This window comes from Drosophila mojavensis, unplaced genomic scaffold (genome assembly GCF_018153725.1).
Source record: "Drosophila mojavensis isolate 15081-1352.22 unplaced genomic scaffold, ASM1815372v1 contig_136, whole genome shotgun sequence".
NCBI lineage: Eukaryota > Metazoa > Arthropoda > Insecta > Diptera > Drosophilidae > Drosophila > Drosophila mojavensis.
The window spans coordinates 24,811,908-24,835,176 of NW_025318667.1; the positions used below are offsets into that span (position 1 = coordinate 24,811,908).

General features: G+C 42.8%; 1 protein-coding gene across 2 annotated transcripts in view; it reads left to right on the top strand.

The window, feature by feature from the left end:
- Nucleotides 1-22,348, top strand: part of LOC6584638 (arginine-glutamic acid dipeptide repeats protein) — a 57,184-nt gene extending 34,836 nt beyond the window's left edge. For both annotated transcript variants that reach the window (XM_032732305.2, XM_002010246.4), the window contains exons 2-4: nt 1,116-1,523; nt 15,924-16,492; nt 18,489-22,348. In XM_032732305.2, coding sequence (XP_032588196.1) covers nt 15,924-16,492; nt 18,489-21,429 — 3,510 coding nt within the window. In that variant the 5' untranslated portion in view covers nt 1,116-1,523 and the 3' untranslated portion in view covers nt 21,430-22,348. The remainder of the gene's footprint in view (nt 1-1,115; nt 1,524-15,923; nt 16,493-18,488) is intronic.
- Nucleotides 22,349-23,269: the final 921 nt, after the last annotated feature.

The following is a 23,269-nucleotide window of genomic DNA, read 5'->3' on the forward strand; positions in this document are numbered from 1 at the left end:
AAAAGAGCCAAAATATCCACATTTTCACATATCCAAATGCATTGTCACACACTCTCCCAGCAGCTGCTCGGGATGATCCAGTGGAGTATGTGGAAATGGGTAGATTTAACCCCTCCACTGCACTCCTCCCTCCCCCTGCCCCTCGCAGATTTTGCAATTTTTGGTTAATTCCTGAAGCGTGCGCTCATTGAGTCGAACAATTTCCGCCTTTCGCCTTTCGCCTGCAACTGCATGACGATGTCTCTCGGCCTCTACCTCTGCCTCTGCCTCTACCACCACCTCTACCTCTGCCGATGAGGCTTACAATGAGGTAGAACCGATTGCAATGCCATTGCCCAGACCTAGACCCGAATCAGCCTTGATAGGTCTGCTAGGCGCGGCTGGTGCGACTCGACGTGGCCTGGGAGTTGTCTGCTACCGTTTATAAATCTCTTAATTAAGCACTCATTAAAATGCTAATTACGCACTTTAAGCAATTCCATTTCAACATTTTCAGCTAATATAATTGTTGGCTTTTTCTTTACGCGGCTCTACGTTCCATTTCAATGGCATCGAGCTGCTGCTGCTGGTGCTGCCCGGACCTCAACCAGTCCAGCAGTAATTGGCCATAAAAACCTTCGCGCCGCTTCATTACGTTTCGCTGTTCTACTTGCTAATTGCGTTTACCGTTCGGCTGTTCCGTCTAACCGATTTCTATATACTTACAACATATCAAACTATGCATACAACTATTTCTGTGTTTTCCATACACGAAATCTATTTGCGCACCATTTAAAGGAAGAATTAAGGGCCTCGGCTAATTTCTGGTGAAGAGATTGGATGCATTTTTTTTAACTTACATGAATATATTAAGTAGATATTTCTAATATCAAGGAAATGATCTGAAAATTTTATGAATATCTTACATGATTTGGCTCATGTCACATCATCCGAATTACCGAGTGGTTCTAGTCCTCCACTAGCTCGAGAGCAGTCCTTTTCCCTGTCTCTAATGTTATACATACTTGCATATATAATTTACCATTTTCCATATAGTTCCCTGAAATTGCATTATAGTATATATCAAATCCCATATTATAATCGTTGTTTTCTTTGCCATCTCTTTTTCTGTGCAGTGCCCCCAATTGACGCTGGGCTGCGTCATGTTGTTGTTGTTGCCGCTGCCTATGCAATATGTAGAGCAGCAGCAACAAGTGTTGGCCAAGAGTGACAGCTGCATTGAAAAGCGTCTAAAAGGCTGCCTGAAATTCATCTAATTTACCCAAGGGAAACAACAACAACCGCAACAACAGCGACAACAGACGCGAATCTGTCTATAGCCAGAAGCAATTAGAACGAACAAAGGCACATTGAAGACAAGACCTGAGGAGAGGCGAGAAAATCAGCTAACAAATTGTTGCTGGTATTTGCAACAACAATCACAATCACAACTACAACTATAACAACAACAACAAGATCACAAACAAGTGTTGCCGTTTCAGCAAATGCAAAACAACCATTCTGTGATATCTTAAGATCCAAAGGTAAGTCGAGCCCATTTGGAGCCAAGTGGAACGGAAATGCATTTGCCATCCGAATCCGAAATCCGAAATCTTATGACGTATCCATTTAGCTGATCAAAATGAGTAGATAATCCATGTGGAGATTCACAAATGTTGAGGACAAATATTTCAGCTAAAGTTGACAAATGGTAAATGACATTGCTGGGGGAGAATTTTCTCTATGAATAAGTCAGACAGTTTAATGCGCTAGAATAATAGTTGTATATAGTATATATATTGTATAGTAATTGGTATTGTATGAGATGATATCTGTAGTTTTCGAGCTAAATGACATAAATAGATCATTTAAACTGGGCATTCATCTGTTACCCGATTTCATAGATAATACCGTAAGTTCAAAGATCTCTGTAGACATGGGGAACGGAGTTGACTTCATATAGAACTTCTGCTCAGAATGGATTGTTTTTATAGTATTTCAATTTAATATTGTGATATTTCTAATAGAAAAGTCTCATACAGTAGAATTCCGATAATTCGAAACGGGGATAAATTTTTTTCTCGATTTACAAGGAAAGTCAAATTATCGAGAATTATTGATAGCGTCTTTCTTTCAAGGGCATAGAATTTTTTTTTCGATTTATCGCGATTTTCGATCTAGAAGGGTACAAATTATTGAGGCTCAACTGTATGTTTCACTAAGAAATGTTTTTCATTAAAGTTGAATATAATTTGATTCACTTGAATTATAAATTCATGAAATATAACTTCAATAAAACTTACTTTTATATTTTTCAAAATTCTAATTGAATTCCACTATAAATTTCCACCATATTGACAACATATTGCATATAGATCAAGCTAGACAGATGATTCAACGTTTGTACTTTGGTTAATAATAGAGCAACTGGGATGCAAATCACATTCCAAGACAAATAACCCATATTTAAATGAAGACATGGAGGAATAAAGATCTTGTAGAGCAAGCGCCTCATGAGCTAGTTAATTGATAGTTTGTGTAGAAGTCGATCTTATGCTAAATTTGAAATGTTGGCTGAAACTGAACGCTGACATGATATATGGACTATAATGCATGGATCGATCGCTCCATATAGACTCGTTTAGCATGTGACAACAGGCGATGTTTGAGCGCAACCGTTAATTAGTGGCAGTGCAGACTGCTAGTGCGGGGTTTGGCCGCCAGGCGGCGCCCCCGCTGGGGGCTGGTGGGTGTAATTGGAGCTGGCTGCCGCTGATTGGCTGGGACTCGGCTAGTTGCACTTATAAATAATATGCAATGTGCCAATCTAAAAATGAGATAATAAAGAAAAAAAAAATGAAAACAGTGTTGACAATGACGAACAACAACAACAACAACAACAACAACAAAGGCAGCGACAGCAGTTGCTGCAGCGAACCAGTCACATTCTTAAACTGTCAGTGAGAATTAGAGAGCAAATTATGCTAACTAAATATGCGACGTGCAAATATTTTTCCAGCGAGCTGCTGCAATCGCCGCACAGCGGGACTCGGGCCACGCGAACGGCTGTGGACTGGTTGGACTCGGTAACTGGTAACACTCGCTGGGCGTGGCAGCTGCCAATCGAGGCATCGACATCGCCCTGGGCGGGAAGGGGAAGGGGAAGGGGAGGGAGAGGGGTAGGAGGTGGGGTGTATGTTATGTAAGCTCTGCAATTTGGAGCTAGGTTCCCCTCCCCCTCTCCACCACACATTGAATCATAATTATTGATGCGATCAATGCAGAAATTCAATTTCAACCATTTCAAGACATTGAAATGGAAATAGAGATCGGCATTGCGGAATCTGGGAATCCTGGCCACGCAGCGGAATCGACTGGAACCAATGGTGCCGCAGCTATATTGCGAAAGATCTCTTTTGGTTTTTGCTTTGCTTTGTGTTGCTGGTAAATATGTCACGGGGCTCGGTTGCTGCCACCGTGAATAACTTAACACAAGAGTCGCAAAAGTCGTCGGCTCCAATTGCGCCACGGTAGTTAAAAGGTGTCAATCAAGCTGCCTGACCAACATGCAATCCATTGGCCAGACCCAGCGCCAGAGCCAGCGCCAAAGCCAGAGCCAGAGCCACAGTCAGCCAAAACAGTCCCAGCATTCGCCGTAATCAGTAGAGCAGTGCTGCACCGTTTAGCCGAATAAAAGCTAGATTAACTCCAATTTCAAGCGCAAACTTCTGAGTGATTGGACAGCTGTGATAAATTTAAGCTGTTTCTTCAGGCATGAACATACGAATATGCGAATATACAAATATCTGGTAGTGCGATGGGGAAAGATAAGGGTCACATGTACGGATTCTATAAATAGACAGATGAATACTACCCCAAAACAAGGATATGTAAGAGACGAGCGCTGATCCTAGCAAACTCAGCGATAGGATAAGAATAAGCAATAGACCAAGGCTGAGCCTTATACACTCAGCAATAGATGCACTAGTTTTAGGTTGATAATATGCATGCAGTCTGGGTGTAAAACCCGGGCTAAGAAGGATAAAGATCAATACGAAACTAAACGCCATCATAGTCAAGTGCATTCGTTCACTGTTTGAGAGTATTAATATGGAATATGGATAAGTAAAGTTTGTATAATACCTTAAATCAATCAGCAAGTGATACAATACTGGGCAGCACATTCTTGATTTCATCACACGAAATCGAAATTTGATTTACTGTGTCAAGTCCAAGTATTGCAACTTCAGGAAAAATAAGTCAAAGCATATCTAAGGAAATCCATGAAATATTATGTAGGCTCATAATAAAGGGTTTTGGTATATTCTGAATGTTAAGCTATAATCAAGTAGCTCCATCCTATCAAGTGTTTGAGGTGCATTGAATATGGAGTCAACAAGTTAGAGTAGTCTTGTCCAGATTGCACGACTAGGCTAGCATCTGTCCAGTTAGCGGCCAAGTGTTTTGGCCGCATGTCGTGTTAATTAAAGCCAAATGAAGCTGAAACTGAAGCTGAAATTCAAATTGAAATTGAAATTGAAACTGAAACTGAGATCGAAACAATTCTCTGCTCGCAGCCAAAGCGCACAGTTCACGCTCCTAATCCATGTCCATTGGATATTTAGTGGGATATTTAGGTGTGCTGGCAGCAGCTGCTGCTGTTGCTGCTGTCGCCCTTTTGCTGAACTAGTTGAGGCCAGGCAGCTAAATACTTTGTCATTAAAGGCAAATCATGATGGAAGGCGAACGCCCCCGAACGGTCATCAAAATCGCTTCACTTTGCATAATAAAGTTGTTGCCAACGAGCCCTGCCCTGTGGTGCGCCCGCCTCCCGCCTCCCGCCTCCTGCCTCCCTTCTCTAGCCTGTTGCTGGTGCTCCATGGACTCTGGATTCATGGCTGGCATGAGATCTGCATGTTCCCACGCCCAGTTTTTTTTGGAGCAACTCCACAAAACTTTGGCTGTTGGCTATAAATGCAAATCAAGTGATTTTTTATTGCTCGCTTTGCGCGCGCCTTATTGTTGTTGTTGTTGTTGCTGTTGCTGTTGCTGTTGTTGTTGTGAGCAATCGATTTGAGCTCTTGGTTTTGACTAGCGGAAATTGTCGGCTGTTTGACTGACACAGATTCGGCCCACATAATTGTTGGGCAGCACCACGGAACATGCGGCGTATACGTAATAAGAAAATGCCCAACCAAATTACGCATGCGACGCGTGCAATGATCCATTGGAGGCCAGCGCAAGACAGCAGCCACAATGTGAGCAGGAGCCGAGGACTTCCACTTCTGTCTCATTCGATGTCCATTTCCACTTGCTGCTGGCTGGCCAAAGCCAATGAACAGAAATATATCACGCTTGGCGCTCTTTGTTGCCTTATGTAACGCTATTGATTAATCTATGCGGCTCCATTACAACACACAACAAAGAAATGATCTAAAATGAAAAACCACAACACAGCAAATAACAAACAACACCAACAGAAAAAAAAAAAACAAAATAACTAAAATGAAAATAATAAATAAAATAAACAACAAAAACCAGGCTTGAAATCAATGAATATTTTGTAAATATTTTGCTGCTCGCTGCACTCTTCGTGTCTGCTGTAGCTGGCTAAAGTTATGCTTGGCGCGTAACTGGGACAACAGCAACAATAACAACAACAACAACAACAACAACAACAACAACAGCAACAGCAGCAACAACAACAACAACAACTGCAATGGCCACACTCTCGCTTTCACGTCAGACCAATCGAACACAGAATAAAAAATTAAAACACAAAAATTTTATACATATGCATTATGTATATATGTTTATATAATATTAGATTTGTATGCATGTGTGTGTGTGTGTATGCTTCGCTTTTATTAGAAGAGTAAACGAGTCAAAAAGAAGGCAAATATATTACACATAATAATCCTAGCTAGACGATCATGAGGAACTAAGTTTTATATATAGTTTATATGGATATCCAGCAAATAGCATAATGTTACCACAATAGATATATCTTCGAGCTATAAGAACTTATTAATTAAAATATTCCATGCAGACCTACGGATTTACTACTAATCAGTACTGTAAAGTTTGCTGTAAAGTTTGCTTGCTTAATACTTTTAAAAAATTGAATCCGACACACACAGGCGTGGGTATACTCAATACTCCCGCTCATAAGAACAGACGGATGGATGGGCAGCATGACGGGCAAAACCAATTTACTCATTCACGAAAGTGTAAAATAGACGAATTCGATTTTTCAGACGTACAATATAATCAAAAATCGGAAACGATAAAAACAGAATTTTTACCCTTTGCTCTATGAAAAGAGACAATAGGGATAATTATTCTTGAGAAAATGAATATTTATATGCAAGAAGAGCAATTCGACTGTTCCTCGTAGAAGGGAACTTTAAATAAAAGTCACTTCTCTGCGGAACAACGACTATTTCAGTATAGATTCCTGTAGCATTCCATATTAAACAAAACATTGCCAAAGCTTGAACACAATTTAAAAAAAAAACCTCTAAGGAAAAGGCTGAATTTTGTTGATTGTTTTTCATTATATGTTAAGCGAAGTAAAACAAGTTTTTCTGCTTAGATTTACTACTGTTGCTAAGGGCTCTATATAAGCAGTTCATATACATTCCATAGACAATTCTGTACCTTAACAATAGTAACAAATATCAAATGTAGCCATTTATTTATTCTAGAACATCGCAGTCGAGTTCCGCATGATTTCGTAATACCTGTTTTCGGTCGATTCGGATGACAAGGCCCTTGGCTGTGGAGTAGCTCGACAGCGAGTTAGCTGCTAAATAGATTTTGACTGAAATTCTGTGGAAAATTTTGGTTTGACTCCGCCAATTCTATCCATAAGTAGAACATACATGTATATAGAATTAAGCTGTTGAGCTGTCAAATATTGTATATGGAAAACGGTTGAAGTAGCTGCCTGTTAAGCTTCGACACGCCCTAGTGGGCGTATTTAGGGGATTCATAAAATTTTAATAGATGATGAAACAAAAAAATATTTGTGTCTAACTTGAATACAGGTGGGTCGAACGGAACAGACGATTGATGGGATGAATAGAAGAAGAAGAAATATATATTCAGCAGCAGATCAGTTTAGATAATTTAAATGAGATCAGATAAAGCCTTTCGCAAAATACACTTTTATCATTTCGTGAGAAAATATGTACGATTGAGAAGCTCAGAAAATGAAAAATTAGGGTATAATGGGATTGTTAAATATATGTATCAGGCAGATGGAGGCGTGTCAGACCCCATAAAGTATAAATATTCATGATCAGGACTGAGTCGCCTTAGTCATGTCTGTGTATCCATAGGTCCGTATGTATGAACGCGTCGATCTCAGAACCTACACACTTATAAGAGCTACATACTAAGAGAGGGGTTTCTGTAGTTTCCTGGGTATCCGCGCACATTACGTTTGTTTCACAAAGTCGATAGCTTTGTTATATTTTGGATTCCGGTTTCCAAATCGCTTCATATTTTATATTTAAAATTGTGATTTGACAAATGTGTATGTACATACGTATGGCATTATTACATTTTAAAAGCAAATATTATATATAATATATCATTCAATATAGCTAATACAATTTTCCTTTATATCGTAAAATCTTTCAATATAGCTAATACAATTTTCCTTTATATCGTATAATTTAATATGAGCTTGAATTTGAAAAAACATTTGGGGACTCAAGCGTCGATTTCCACTATTTGATATTTTATGAAGTTAGATATTTTATAAATGTATTTATTTTATTTATATTTTATTAATGAACTTCTAATATACGTAATACGTACATATATATATTATCTCAAGTTCCTTCCATACACATAAAAATCTGTTTCAATTCATTGTTGTTGCTGTTGTTGCTCTATTTCTGAAATGATTTGCCATAAATTTGAGGGGCATGTGGTGGTGTTCGTACAGCGAGCCACCAGCACCACCAGCACCACCAGCACCACTAGCACCACCGTCGCCGCTAATGCTGCGCTGCTGTTGTTTCGCGGGCATGGGGAGAAAAAGTAAAGTAAAAATGTTGCACAACTAAATCGCATTTATTTAAAATTCCAGACCATTGCGAGTTGCGGCTGGCAACAGCCAGCAACAACAACAACAACCAACAGCAACAACAACAACGAGAGCAACTACAAATATTTAACAGAAAATTCGTTTGGCGCTTTGGCGGCAAATATGCAAACCGAAGACCAACGAAACCTGCGCCGCGTGTCTCAACCTCAGCACTTGGACACAGGCAGTTGTGTGGGGGCGGCCAGCAGCGAGGGGGAGGGGGTTGGTGGAGTGGGGAGGGGGCTGGCTGGGCTAGCGCTGGCAGGGGGTTTGTCGCCCCCACAGCGACGCCTTTTGGCGCAATGCTGCTGATGTTGGCATATCGATAGCCAAGTGACTTACTTTTTCTTTGCACGAAATACCCTAACCGAGAGTCCCCCAGCATTTCCAAATCAACTTGAAACGATTTCAGCCAAAGTAATAGGTCTTTGAGCGAAATGTGATAATATGATTATTGAAATTGAAATTGGGTATATATGTATAGTAATATATTTATATTATATTCAATGATGAAATGAATAGAAAAGTCTTTTTTTTTTTTTTTTTTTTTTTAAGTTTCCTAAATTACTGTTTAAACTTACTGTTGAGCTCTAAACCTCAACTACTGAGTGGGCCAATATGCCTGTATATTTATAAAGAATTATTATTTATTTACTACTAATCCTGCGTTGCTATATTGTATTTGAAGATTAGTCGGTTCCCTAAAGACCTAGAGGATGTAGTATTTTCAGTCCTAGCCTTGAATTGTCGATAAGCAGGTGATTGAACTAAGTATGTCGCCTAATCAGTTCTGCATTCTGTAGGAATTTCTGTCTCACAAACCGGTTAGTTGCGGGAGAGAGAGAGGGAGAGAGAGAGAGAGAGAGAGAGGGAGAGAGAAAGAGAGAGGGAGAGAGAGAGAGAGAGAGAGAGATAAAGAGAGATAAAAAGAGACAACTGCTGAAGCTAGTTTCATTTCTTGCTGGATGAGAGCGAGATGACTATTCTGAGAAGTCTTTTGGAGAGGCTCGTTGTGATTGAAGAAGAGAAGCAACTGATTGACAATCAACGTTAATCTCCGATTGAAACCAACTCCAATATAATATACGTATATATATGCACATACATATATTATCTTACAATGAGAGAGAGAGAGAGAAAGAGAGAGAGAGCATTCGGTCTTCGACATCACATCACATCACATTATTTTTGCTTTTCAGTTTTCATTGTTTTCTGCTTGACAGCTCTTTATTATTTGTTGTTTATGGGCCATAAGTTACGCTCAGCAGCTCGATCAAGTGTTAAGGCAAATGCTATCAAATTGCAGCGATGTGGCAACACTGCTTCGCAATTGTCTTAAGAAGTTGGGGAACTGGAGTTGTGCTTATTATGGATAGATCAGATTCTCTTATAACGAGTTAACTGAAATTGTAGCTGGACTCGAAAGAATATTGAAGAGCTAAGATCAAAGGGAATATATATTCCTATATATACGAATGCATCTAGTATACCTGATCTGCATCTTGAGCAATACAAATATAAATATATATTAGCGCCAATCTCGAATAGCATTTGCTCATTGCATCACTGCAAAATGTTGAAAAACTTTGTTGACTCTTGGTGTAAAATACTCGCTCACGAAGAGCAAAGAGTATATTGGGTTTGAAATATTTGCTGTTTAAATGTAGATCTAAGCTGTACTGTACTGTAAAGTAGATGCTGTTATTGAAACGAGAGACTTGGAGTTATGTATAGCTGCAATCAAACTGTAACTTAAACAGTTCTACGAGTGGTATCATTGGGTATCTCTGTAGATTTACCTAAGGTTCTAATAAATGAAAAGGATAATAGTTTCTGCCTCGTCAACTCCACATTCTCCATAGTCTCAGATCTGGCAGCAATCATTTATCTCGTTCATATTGTGAAATGAATGAGTATCATGCAGTCGATCATGTCCATTTGCAAAGTTCTCGCCAGTTGAAGCTGTTCTTTGGGGTGTAAGGCATAATTAATCTCTAAATTAGGCTAATTTATAGTTAGGTTTCCCAGCTTTTGTTGGCTTATGTAAACAACGCTTTGGCAATTATTTGGCAGTTGGAATCATGTTTTGTCTATAGTCCGACCAAACTTTCCATATCGGGCACGACATCCGATATCTAAATGGGCTTTTGTATGGTGATTTCTGGTTTCTTTTGGCTTGGGCTGCTCCAATTATGAAATACAATAAAATGCGTGAGCTTCAATTTAAATATTGTATTCATTATTTTAGTTAGACTTGTATCGAGGGGGCGGGGCCAACTTCCTGCGAATAATGTGAAAAGCAGCGAACTTTCGATATCAATTGTTGTGCTAATGCGAACGGTTTACATTAATTAGAGCAGAGCGTACATTGGCTTTCCCCCAAAATAATCATAATGAAAAAAAAATAAAAAAATTATAATAATGTTGAAATGAGTTTTCTTTCGGATGGGAAGTACGAAAGGCCCAGCGAGTGACCCAACAGGTGTCAGTGCCAATCGGTGTTTCAATGCGCTTAAACGTGCGCCCTCACCTGGATTGTGAAAAAGTGTTGCAAAGTTCTGAAATGATTCTAGATGTTATATGAAAACGAGTGGTAAATAATACAATCGTGATTGGAAGAAAGAGATATATATTTATATTTTTAAGTTAGTTAAAGCAACTTCCAGGCGTTCGTTTAACAACCTTTTCCACAGTTGTGCTGCCTTTGCTTCTCCAGTGTTGTGAAACGCTAGCTAAGCAACTTCTAGGCGTTCTGTTAGCAACGTTTCCCCTCTCCATCGCCCACTCACGCCCCCACAAGTGCTCCATCATGCGCCTGGCTTGGCCTCCAAGAGCCGCCCAAATCATTAACGAAATCGAAATAAAAGCCAAACCCAAATCAAGGACAACAAATTGAAATCAAAAATCATAAATAACATTTTACTTTTGTTGTCAATTTGTTGTTGTTGTTGTTGTTGATTGTTGACTCATACGCGCTGCGAACGTGTCTAATTGGCCAACTTTAAGCGACAGGTTGAAGTCTTGAAGTTGTTTTCGGGCTCTACTTTTCGATTCGGAGTGTGTCCAAGTGCAGGCGCCGGCATCGGCATCGGCTTGGGCATCGACAGCGGCGTCGCCGTCGCACTGTGGGCGCAATTGCCGAGCCCAAAAAGCATAATACAAACAACAACAACAACAACAACAAATGCATATTGCTGCAAAGTGCAGCCAAATAGAAAAAGTAACAACAATAACAAAAATTATGCTATAAAAGCCAAAAAGGCAAAGCCGAAAAACTGAAACAATCAAATGGAACGTGATTCGTAACTGGATTCGAGGCAGCGGAATGCGCCAGCGCCAGCGTCAGCGCCTGTCCAGCGCGCTTTTTTTTTCTTCACGTAGAACCAGCAACAACAACAACAACAATCAAATTGTTGTTTGGCAATCAAAAGTAAAACAAAAACCAAAAAAATAAATAAATACAAGTTTATATATAACAAAACTCAACTCGAAAATATAAGGCAGTAAAATAGTAACAAAGCTGATTGAAACACGACTGAGCGACTGGCAAATACCCAGTAATAAATTAAATATATATATATATAGAGATACCCATATTCGACGTACCCATCTGACAGCCCTACATCAATTATTTTTATTTAATTATTATTTTTTTTAATCGGAGAAAATAGGATTTAATCATTATCGAATCTCTTATCTCTTTATCAAATGACCAGTGCTGCCAGATGGATCCGTGAAATATGGAGAGCCCTGTGTGTATGTATGTGTATATGAGTGTGTGGATGTTTTGCGTATTATACAATATATCGTCAAAATAACACACTATATATTGTTGTATATCATAATATAACCAATACATCTGTATGTAAAACTTCTTTGCAAATTATTTAATATTTAGTAATATTTTATAAAATCATACAGTATATAGCCATATATCAATATATATATGTATGGCTATACAACAAAATGTAATGCCGGTATGCCCAACGATTGGCATGCGATTAGCATAGGGTATTGTTCGACATGAAAACTGTTCGCGTGCGCGCGCTCGCGCCGCCGCTGCCTAACGGTGTTTGTAGTGGCTGCGCAGTCGCGCTCAGATTCGTCATAGAGCCAGCCGCGCACGTTCCACGTTTCACGTTCCATATGTTCCACGTTCCAGGCCAAGCCTAGCGCGTTTGCATTTTGAATGAAAGGCAACGTCGCGACGTTGACGCTGACGCCGACTGCGACTGCGACAGCGACAGCGACGCCTCGTCTATTGGCAATAAATAATTCTTTGCAGTCGCTTGTTTTTGCAGCCGCTGACTGCCTGCGCCTTATTTTTGCTGCTGCTGCTGCTGTCGTTGTTGTTGTTGTTGTTGTTGTTGTTGTTGTTGTTGTTGTTTTTTCTTGTGTTATTTTGTTGCTTTACCTCAATTTAATTAGTTTATTTGAAAGCAGTTCGGGGCGATGGTGTCATAGATTAAATTGGACCCAATTCATTTTTAAACATTTTTTCAAATTTTGTTGCTATGTTTTTCGTCTTATTTCTTTTTTGCTCTTTTTATTTTATTTTTTTGTAAGTCTGATAATTTGATTGTTCTGCGCATAAAGGCATTCGCAATGCTCGGAATTCGCATTGAATTGTTAGCCTGGCCAACGGGCTTCGGCCAGTAAATCAACTTCAACTGCAATTGCAGTGAAATTGCTGGACATGTTATTTGGCAAGTCCTCAATGGACTGAAATACTTTTCAATGGACCTATGCATAGCTACGTGTGTATATAGCTGCATACATATGTATATATTTTAATAATGTCTGCTTCAGAGCAAATCAATAGTTTGCTATGAAGAATTGTAATTTATTTGTAGTTTCTCTCTTTGTTCTCTTGATTTGCAATCTATTCAGTGGAACAATTATTCAGAGATATGATTAATGGGGAGAGACAAACACTACAGACATTAGCATTAACAGTAGCTGAAGTTGACTCAACTATTTATGGGCTAAGGAGAGGGGGGTTGGAGAAGTTCTACTGCGCCTTGCAGCCTGAGGGACAGATCCAGAGGATGGTATCGTAACCTTTCCCGAGTCAGCCTTGGAAGAGCATATCTCTCATGAAACAAAGCTTTTCTGATAATTCTGAGGGTTTGCTTTAGAAAAAATTTCATGGTTAGGATTTTGGTATCATAGACCACTCCACAAACTAAGAGCCCATGGGTCCAAACAGGCTTGAATATCGCCTTGTATATTGTCAGTTTATTGCTCAGTCTAAGCTTTGATCGGTTGCAACCAAGTAAGCCGCCTGTACTTGACCAGGGATAGGGATAAAGATAGGCTCATTACTCAGGGAGAACTGACGACAGGTATCTTTCATTTGCACAAACCTTTCAGTACTATAAACCTTTGAGGGCTATAGACTATCTCCTTAAAAAGGGTACGATGATGTCGATCTGTGACTGAATGATGTCTGATGTGACAGAAGCTCATTTTAAAGAAGGAATCATCAGTGTACGCTGAACAAATTGGAGCGGGTGTTGCAGTAAAGTTACACTGAAAAATAAAGGATTTTCAATTTAATAAGAATGTTAATTACGTTAAGGAATAATAATAAAATAGAGCAGATGACAACTTTATAGCCTAGTGTGGTGGAGTTCGAGCAAAGAACAGGATCGGGATCGAGAGGAATAGCTAAAAGCAGGAAGCGCACTCTGCATGCAAAGGGAAAATGGATAAGACCGAATTTCGGCTCGCTCTGATCTAAGCCTGATTCTAGTATGTTCCATTCCGTTTAATTTCAACTTTGAGCTATATATTATGATTACATATGTATGTCTGTATATTATCTATACAGACCCTGTACTACAAATAATAATGGTAAAATCTAACATATACAAATATATTGTTGTAAGCATATGTATATATATATATAGAGAGCAAATTTTAAAATATTTATCACAGTGTATTAACTATTTAATTAATGTCTACCGTATTCAAGTAAATCTCTTGGCTTCGTTTTGTAGTGCTTCATTTTGCATTCAAACAATTCCTTGATATCAAATAATTTTGATCAGTAATCTTGACTCAATTCCAATAATATTTAATCTGTGATTGAGCGAAAACGATAAGCAAACTTATCTGATCTGTCATGTACTTTTCTATATATATAATTATCTTGCTCCTATTTCTGACACACGCGAGCTTTAAACTTACTTAAAGCTAGCCAAAACCAATCCGATTTGAAAGCGCTTAGTAAACCCTCGAGATTCAGTCAGGTATCCAATAATTTACAGCCCGAAATTACTTAATCCCATCAATGTTAAGTAAAACTGTAAACAAGCCATCGCACAGCGATTGGTAAACATAGTGAAAATAAATACCGAAATGGGTCTCAAATTGATGATCGTACACCGTCTACCGTTTCAATTGCAATGAGTAATCACATAACTAAGCGCGCTTTGAAGTCCCCCAGCTGCCGGTGTGCAGAGCAGGCCCAGCGCCAGCTCGAGACTCGCGCGCGCTCCCACAAATCATCGAAGACGACGAGCCGAGCCACAAAAGCCCAAAAGCCGCGCAGGCTTTGCCCATTTATCAATTGAGCGAAGCTAATTAACATGAGCGAAGCAACAGCAACACCAACAGCTACAAATGGCAATTGAAACTTGGCGCGTGCGCAAAGCTAACAGCAACAGCAATAATAACAGCAACAGCAACAGCAACAGCAGCAACTGTAAAAACAACAATAGCAATAAACAAGTGAAGATAAAAAAGCAGACGATGGCAAATGCATTGCAAGATGCACTTGAGCGCATCGGAATCAAAGATGCGCAAGCTGTGGCGGCAGGTAAAGCCGCATGAAACGAAACGGAATGGAATCGGAATGACATGAAAGGAAATCCAATGAAATGAAATGAATTGAGCTGAACTGACGCTGAACAAGCATTGCAAGCTTAACGAACCTGAACGCTGTTATACCCTGTACTGAAGCATGCATTGAAGGGGCATATTAGGACTCATGCTATAGATTATACATCGATGTTGGGTTGAATGAGGAGTATTATCTTAAGTATTTATATTAAATACTTTTAATGTATATGTATATCTATATTGTTGACTTGACTGTATAATATAGGTATACATACATATATGCCTATTTAATCAGCTAACAAATTAACTGCATGAAAAAGTAGAAATCGAGGGATTGCTTTTCAATTTGGCCTTTTTATAAAATTTGAATTAAAAATGCTATGTACTTTGATTTAATTCTACTTTTCTTAATTAGCTTTTAATTTAAGTTAAATCTATCCCACTTTAATGCCAAAAAAAAAAAAAATAATAATAATAATAATATTAAGGTAATAAAACATACATATTTCAGCACATTGTCAAGATTCTATTATGATTGCTTAGATAATCAGTTCATATGGGACATATTGTAGACTGAAATGCTATTTAACTAGTTTTATATAATACATAGCTAAATGCCTTTTGCAGCTGTACATTTTGATTCGAAACATGATTGACTGATATTTTGTACTTTTTGTTTTTTTTTTTTTGTTTTTTTATTTTTATTTTTTTGATCTAGCACTTTTACGCCACAAATGAATTCGTGACATTCCAAATATTCTCTCCCGTAGTCCCGTTCCATACTTAGCCTAAAACGCGCTTAGCCGAAACTATAGGGTATTTTGCTGTCGACTACCACGGCATCGTTTTCGTCAACGCAATTGCATAATTGAAAACGAACCGAATCGAAAACGTAACGCCAAAACGTAACGGCGCCTGCGCAGCTGCGACTTACCGTTAGCTCATGTAACCCTCAATACTCATGCATTTTTTTTGCTGTTCGTTTCGCTTCTCTTCACAGATGACATCTTTAACCTTGCACTTGATAGTGATAGCTCTGCTGGCCGTGGCAGCAGCCGCAGCAGCTGCAGTCGCCGTGGCAGCAGAGGGCGATGCGGCAACGCGTCCCGTTGCGCCGCGCGGCAGAGGCGCGACCAACTATGCGAGCGCCTCCTCGACGACCAGCACGCAGGCGCCAACGCTGCGAGCGCCGCGCCAACGGCGGCCGCCCACGACGCTGCCCATCGACAATGGCCATGGGCGTCGCGGTGGCAGCGCCGGCAGCACCACGCCTCTGCCGCCAGCAACGGTGCGGCAGCAGCGACGTCGTGCCACAACAACGGCAACAACAACAACAACGACGACGACGATGGCCCCAGCCTCAGCTGACAGCAATGGGCGTGGTCGCAGCCGCAGCAGCTTCAGAGGCGCCCGCCAGCCACGTGACACGCCCACGCCCAGCGCATCAGAGTCATTCAGCCCGAGCAGCGCCAGCGGCTGGCCTCAGTCGCATCAGTCGCATCAGTCGCTCTCGTCGCTGTCCTCCAGGCCAGGCGCTGTCTCGCGCAGCGGCCCCAATCCCAACAAAACGTGAGTTCCACTTTTGCCTGATCTTTTTTTTCTTTTCCTAGACTTGAGCTTGAATATGCAGATGAGCGCGTGACACGAGCACGAGCTGCTCCAAGCACTCGTGACACGATTGGGATATGCTAATAAGGCAAAATAGGTGAAGTAACTCGAGTAACTTGAGAAGCCTCTTTTAAATAGGAAACATATTTAGATCGAGTACGAATACCCTGTAGCTGTTGTAATGGGGGGTATATTAGGTTGTCTAATCAAAAAGCACGAAATATAGTATATGTATATGTATGTATCGATATATGTATGTACCTATATAAGCCTGTATAAATAGATGGACCCTAGGGGATAAAGCAAACTGAGGGACTTACAGAGCATCATAAGCTGCTGCTTGGGTATACATACCATTTTATGAGTGTATTGATTCGAATTATACTATATATGATTTTTCATATTTTTAAAACTTTTTGAAATACCTCTTATGCTAGATAGGGTATTCTTAGCCCAATTGCAGACTCATATATAATTTTTAATTTGTAAGAGAAACGAAAGTAAATCTGTTCCAAGTTTATATATATTTACCTCTTACCACTCAATGCGGAATATCGATTTGTAATCGCCGATTTTGCAAGGCATTGTAAGATTTCCTTCGCATAGCTATACCTTAATACCCAATTTGCTAAGAGTAGTTTAGCTACCCAAGCGGAAGTTGAAGTATATTTATAGTCATACCAACTTAGACTTAGTCTGTCCGCCTTCAATCAGTTTATTCAAAAGAAATCGAGACTTGTTCGATCCTCACATCCAATAAAATACCTGATTTCAGTTGTCTGTTCACACTTCAGTTTTAGACTCTTTTTATACCCTGAACCCATTGAAAATGGGAAATCAGGGTATAATGGTTTTGTGAAAAGTATGTAACAGGCAGAAGGAATCATCGCAGACCCCATAAAGTATATATATTCTTGATCAGGACAACGAGCTGAGTCGATATAGCCCTGTCCGTCTGTCCGTCCGTCCGTCCGTCCGTCCCTCCGTCCGTCCGTCCGTATGAGCAAAAGGATCTCAGAAGATATAAGAGCTAGAGAGCTGAAATTTGGCATGCATACTCGTGTATACCATAGGCAGTACAAGTTTGCTTTATTTTTTCGATAACTCATCCGATAACTTTTTTATCGAGAATAATCGAAAAATCGACATTGTTTTTTCAGCCTAGTTTGAACACTTTTAGACCTGGAGATTTCAAATTTGCGTTGTATATAGAGTTAATGGATACATAGATTTTCTCATTTACAGATTTTGGATACCACGCCCTTTTCGCCCCCAATTTGGAAAAAACGCATTTCAAGTACTAGAGACTTGTGCTTTAGAATGTACATACATTTGAACATTATGATTGCGTTCTGAAAGTTTCATTAGGATTGTACGTCTACGAAAGAAATTATTCAACAAATAAATTCCCATAATATTGCCCACATTGCAGCGCAGCCCAAGCGCAGCCGCTGCCTACTGCGCAGTTAGCAGAGCGCGTGCTTATAAGTGCATGTGTATGTATGTGTGCATAAAAGAAGTCCAGAATGATTAGAATATCAGCTTGGAGGGTTCAGGGTATCTCCTAGTCGAGCAGTCTCGACTGGAGCCTTCTTACTTGTTAAGTATACATTGATGTCAACATTTTTCATTCCTTCCGAAGTAACGCATCTCAAGAGGTCCAGTCCCGAAATTCAGTTCTTTTGTACCCACAACACTCTTGGACTATTTTAATTGAAATGAATAGACGCATATAGGCTAGCCATCAGCAATCTATAGCTACCATATAGTCTAGCTGACGTCTATTAAACTAGTTTACTGGGGCAATAATCTCCGAATTGCCAGCTCTTGTGTCTGGCTGAGACTTGGCCTGTCGCTGGTTTTAGGCGTCTGCCCATTTCGGGCGCCGCCATTGATTAATTGCACCGATCTTCGAGCTGGTTCCATGTCTAACTGCGTGTCTTATCTTCGTTCGCAGGCCGCGCATGATCCAGCGCTTGGTGGCTGGTCACATTCACAATGCGCAGGGCCATTCCACCTATGAGGTGTCTGCGGTGAGCGCCAACAGCAGCAGGAGCATTGCAATAGCAACCACAGCGCCAACAGCGGCAACAACTACCACAACAACAACAACAACAACAACGACGACGACAACAACAACAACCCCCAGCCCAGTCACGAGAAAATCAACAACAACAGCCGCAACGAAACGACGCAAGGCCAGCAGCACTTATCGCCTGGCTAAGCCATCGCCATCGCCGTCGACGCCGCCAGAGCGGGAGCAGGATGACGACGAGGCGCTGCTCAGTGAGCCGGATGACTTCGATAACTGGGACAATGGCATACTGCGCTTGAGCGCCGGCTCCGGCAAGGAGGCGGAGTCGGCCAGTGGCAAGGGTCAAGGCAAACAGGGTAAGGAGGACGCGAAGAAGACTCTGGCGGATCAGGTGCGCGATGGGAAGTACGGCTTGATTGAGAAGGAGCTCTTTCGTCGCGTGCCCAAGCGTCCGGGCGTGCTGAGCTACGCACGCAATCCGGAGGTGCCACAGGACAACGAGCGCAACTTTGGCGGACTCAATGAGCAGGACATTTGGCTGGCCGAGGATCATTTGCTGGTGATCAAGGGCGGCGGCCTGAATGAGGCCGAGCTCAATGGTGGCGACAGCGAGCCGTGGCCAGCCATTGATGATTACGATGCGCCGCCGCGCCAAATCAAGCTGCCGGCGAATCCGGTGGTGCCGCCTCCATTTCCCGTGCAGCTCGAGCCGCATGGGCCACTGCAAATTATCCGAGATAATCAAATCGAGAGCCTCCATACGCCAGCTGTCAATGCAACGTTATCCGCTGTGGGCCAGCACGCGGCCTACGGCCAGGGCCATGGAGCTGCCCACGTCCAGGGGTCGCATCCTGCTGCCCGGCCGGGAGCGTATGCGTCGCCTAAGACAGCTGACCCGGAGCCCAGCTACGTCTACCCGACGCCCTACGCGCCCTGGCTGCTCTATAACAACGAGACGCCGGCCGAGCAACCGCCGTCCCATCCACATCCCAGTCCGACTCCCAACGCGGTGCTAAGGAGTCCGCTGCTCGGGCCCTGGCTCATCAATGGACTCCACGCGAATGGCAGCGTCTCTGCTCCAGGCGCGCTGCACGCCAACATCAGCGACTTTGACGAGGATGATCCCTCGCTCTACTATCCGCCTGCTTACAGCTTTGTCTACCGCAGCAACTACACGAATCCGGTGCCGCCGGGACCGTTGGTGCCCGGCATTGTGCTACCCCCGCCGCCAGATCACTTTACCCTCCTGGAGGCGACGACCACGTCGACAACAACGCGACGTCCGTATAGCAGCACAACAAGCACTACGCCTAGCACTACCAGCACCACCACCAGCAGCAGCACCACTAGCACAACCACCACGCGAGCTCCGTCACGCCTGTCGGTGAAGTACAATGCCATCGGATATCTGCCGCCCGCACCACGACACCAGCAACACCAGCAACAGCAGCAACAGCCGCAACAGCCTCAACAGCAGCAGCAGCAGCAGCCGCCGAACAAGTACGTCGAGCGTGTGCCGGTGCCCGTGGCGGTGCCGATACCCATTTACCCCATCAACTATCAGCCAACAACGCCACGCCCACAGCCGCCCGCCCAGCTGGTGTTTGTGCCCAGCACAGAGCGGTCCAACGAAAGGGTGAAAGAGGAACGGGGCAGGGAACGGGAACGAGATAGGGATCGGGATCGGGATCGCGAGCAGGCGCCGTTGTCTAAATCGAATCCCATATACTATGAGTACTTCGAGGCCAAGCGCCAGCCATCCTCACTCAAGTCGAATGTGATCAATGACTTCCTGGCCACAAAGCCACCCAAGCGACCGCACTACAAGTCTCCGCCGAGTCCCGTGAACGACGTGGCCGTGGTTAGTATTACGCCCAAGCCACGTGTCCAAGTGCACTCGGAGTACGACGCGGCGCTGGGTCAGCTGCTCAGAAGCAACCTCATTTCCGCACCAGCGACGTCCCGCTTCCAGCCGCCCGACTTCGACAGGCAGCCCTTCCTGCCCATGGTCAACTACAGCGCCGACGAGCAGGACCAAAACGCCTTCAAGGCCATCGTCTACCAGCCGCAGCCGCAACGCCAGCGTCAGCTGCGCGTGGGCAAGCACCAGCAGCTGCAGCTGCAGCTGGAGCCGACCATACAGCCGGGCCAGGAGCAGGACTCCTCCTACCTGCCAGACTCGCTCCTGCTGCAGCGCCAGCGCCAACTGAGAGTCGGCAAGCAGCAGCTACAGCTGCAGCTGCAGTCGCCATCGCCGTCGCCCTTGCCCTACGATAGCCAGCAGGGCGTGTACAGCACGCCCCTGCCGCCATCCTACTTGGACAATCAGTTGCAGCCACGTCCGGCCAAGTACCAGCTGCGTCCGCCCTCACCGGCTCCACTGCAGTACTGGCAGCGTCCCGCGCCTCCGCCCCCGCCGCCGCCACCGCCGCAGTTCAAGCGTTTGCGCCACGGCAACGCGAAGCATCCCTATCCGCCGTACTTTGTGCCCAGTTACCCGAGCGGCCCCGGACCGGAGCCCCTCTACCGCCTGCTGCCCGTGCCGCAGCACAAGCACTGGCGCCAGAGCAACAAACACCAGCACCAGCAGCACCAGCAGCAGCAGCAACAGATTCAAGTCCAGCCCCAGCAGCAACAGCAGTACTATCCGGACCGTAACGTCAACATTGGCCACAGCCTGGCCAGCGACATCTTGGTCAACTACAACACCAACAATCAGTTCAATCCGCAGGCGGAGCTGGTGCCCCAGGCGCAGCTGGGCCCGCCGCCGCTCTCCTACCAGGCGCAGAACGGGGGCCAGGCTTCGCTGTGGTCCGACCGGCCCGTGCGACAGTCGCGCGCCCAGCTGCAGGAGCAGGCCTAGGCCCAGGAGGTGGACCCGAAAGCTTGCTGTTCAAATGTGATCTAAAGTAAAAGCCGTTGGTGGGGGCCAAGTTGAGCCAGTTCTCAGTCGAGGGAACTAGTAGATGAAATAGTCAATGATTCATTCACACACAGTCTCAGTCTCGGTTTGAGTTGCTCCGACTCCGATTCTGGTTCCGATTTCCCAAAACTTCATTCAAATCAACAACAAATCGATAGCATACGTTACATTACCCAGCCCTGGCAGCCAACAACAACTCAACTTGATATTGAATATTTTAAATACAGTTGGTCACATCTGTTTCTTATTTAGCTATCCAATAAAATATGCAAGAAAGTTTGTGTACTTAAGCTATACATATATATTAATATATCATATAAATCATAACTATATTGCATATATATATATATACATATATATTTGCGAAAGCAAATGTATTCCATACTGATAAAAAAAAAACCTGGTGTAAATATATTAAGGATATGACTTGTACGATTTGTGTATGCCAAATAAGCGAGAGAAATGCGTTATTTGGGTGCTACACAGAATTTAGTCTTAGGCAACAGGAGGAGCACAGAAAATAACCCTGACTACTGTTATTTTTGCAACTATCCTGCTTATAAACTTACTACACAAATTTACTTAACAATTTTTTTTTTTTTATTTATTTAAATAAGGCGACCATTTTCGAGTGTTTTTCAAATTCCAGAATGCAAAACTCCGCACAAATTTGTATAAAAGCCATAATAATAAGTTCACTATAAATTAATTTAATGCACATAAGCAAGCAAGTAACTTCCAATTATATATATAAATAGCATATATACATATACACATATATATTTTATATACATTTTTTTTTTTTTTTGGTTTTCTATAACAAAATGATTTACAAATAAGTGTAGCCGAAAATCATATTCATTTAAATAAAGCAATTAAAAATTTAAATTGTAACGTTTTTCATTTCGGAGGGAGATTGTGTGACCGGCGCATTGCTTTCAATGAGCACGCAGCCCTGGTGCGCGTGAACAGCTGGCTGGGGCTGGAGCAATAAGAACAAAGAGAGCGTGAACAGCACAAAGAGCGTAAGCGAACCAAAGAGAGCGAGCTCGCGTCATTGTATGTGGGCGTGCTTATGTGGGTGTACGTTCCAGCGTTTCGAATGTATGCGTGTGTGTGGGTGTGTGAGTGCGTATGTGTGTATTGCTGAAGAAGGCGGTGGGAGGTTGGGCAAACAAAAATCGATTGCAACAGCAAATCGACTACAGGAAGCGCCTCATAATAAGGCACGAAGCCGCGACGAGAACGTGAACGACGCACACGAAATAAGCAGAGGCACTTGAATTGACTTTGGCCACCCCGCCCACCACGCTACACCTCCTCTGTGCCTAGCAGCCGTAAAATGATTACAGGCTAACGCCAAAAAAAAAAAAAAGAGGAAGCAGCTAAAGGCAAATCAGCAGAAGAAGAAGCGCAGCAACAGCAGAGCCACTGGTCGAGGCAGTAGAGCAGCAGCAAAAGCAAAAGCAAAAGTAACAGCAACAGCAGTAAAGCAGCAGCAGCAGCAATTGCCAGGGAGCCAAGCGAAAAGGAACAAAATTGAATTTTATCACACATTGAGGCCTGTCCGCCTGAAAATAACTAATTAAAAAAAGCTATTGAAAGCGAAAATTGCGCACTTGCTGGGCCGCGGAGAGTTGGAAAAGCGCGTGTGTGTGTGTGTGTGCGTGCGTGCGTGTGTGGGTGCGTATACGACGTGTACGTGTACCTGTGCCTGTGCGAGTCCGTGTTCGTGTCCGTGTGTGTGCTGTGCGTGTATGTGCGAGTGCGTGCGAGTGTG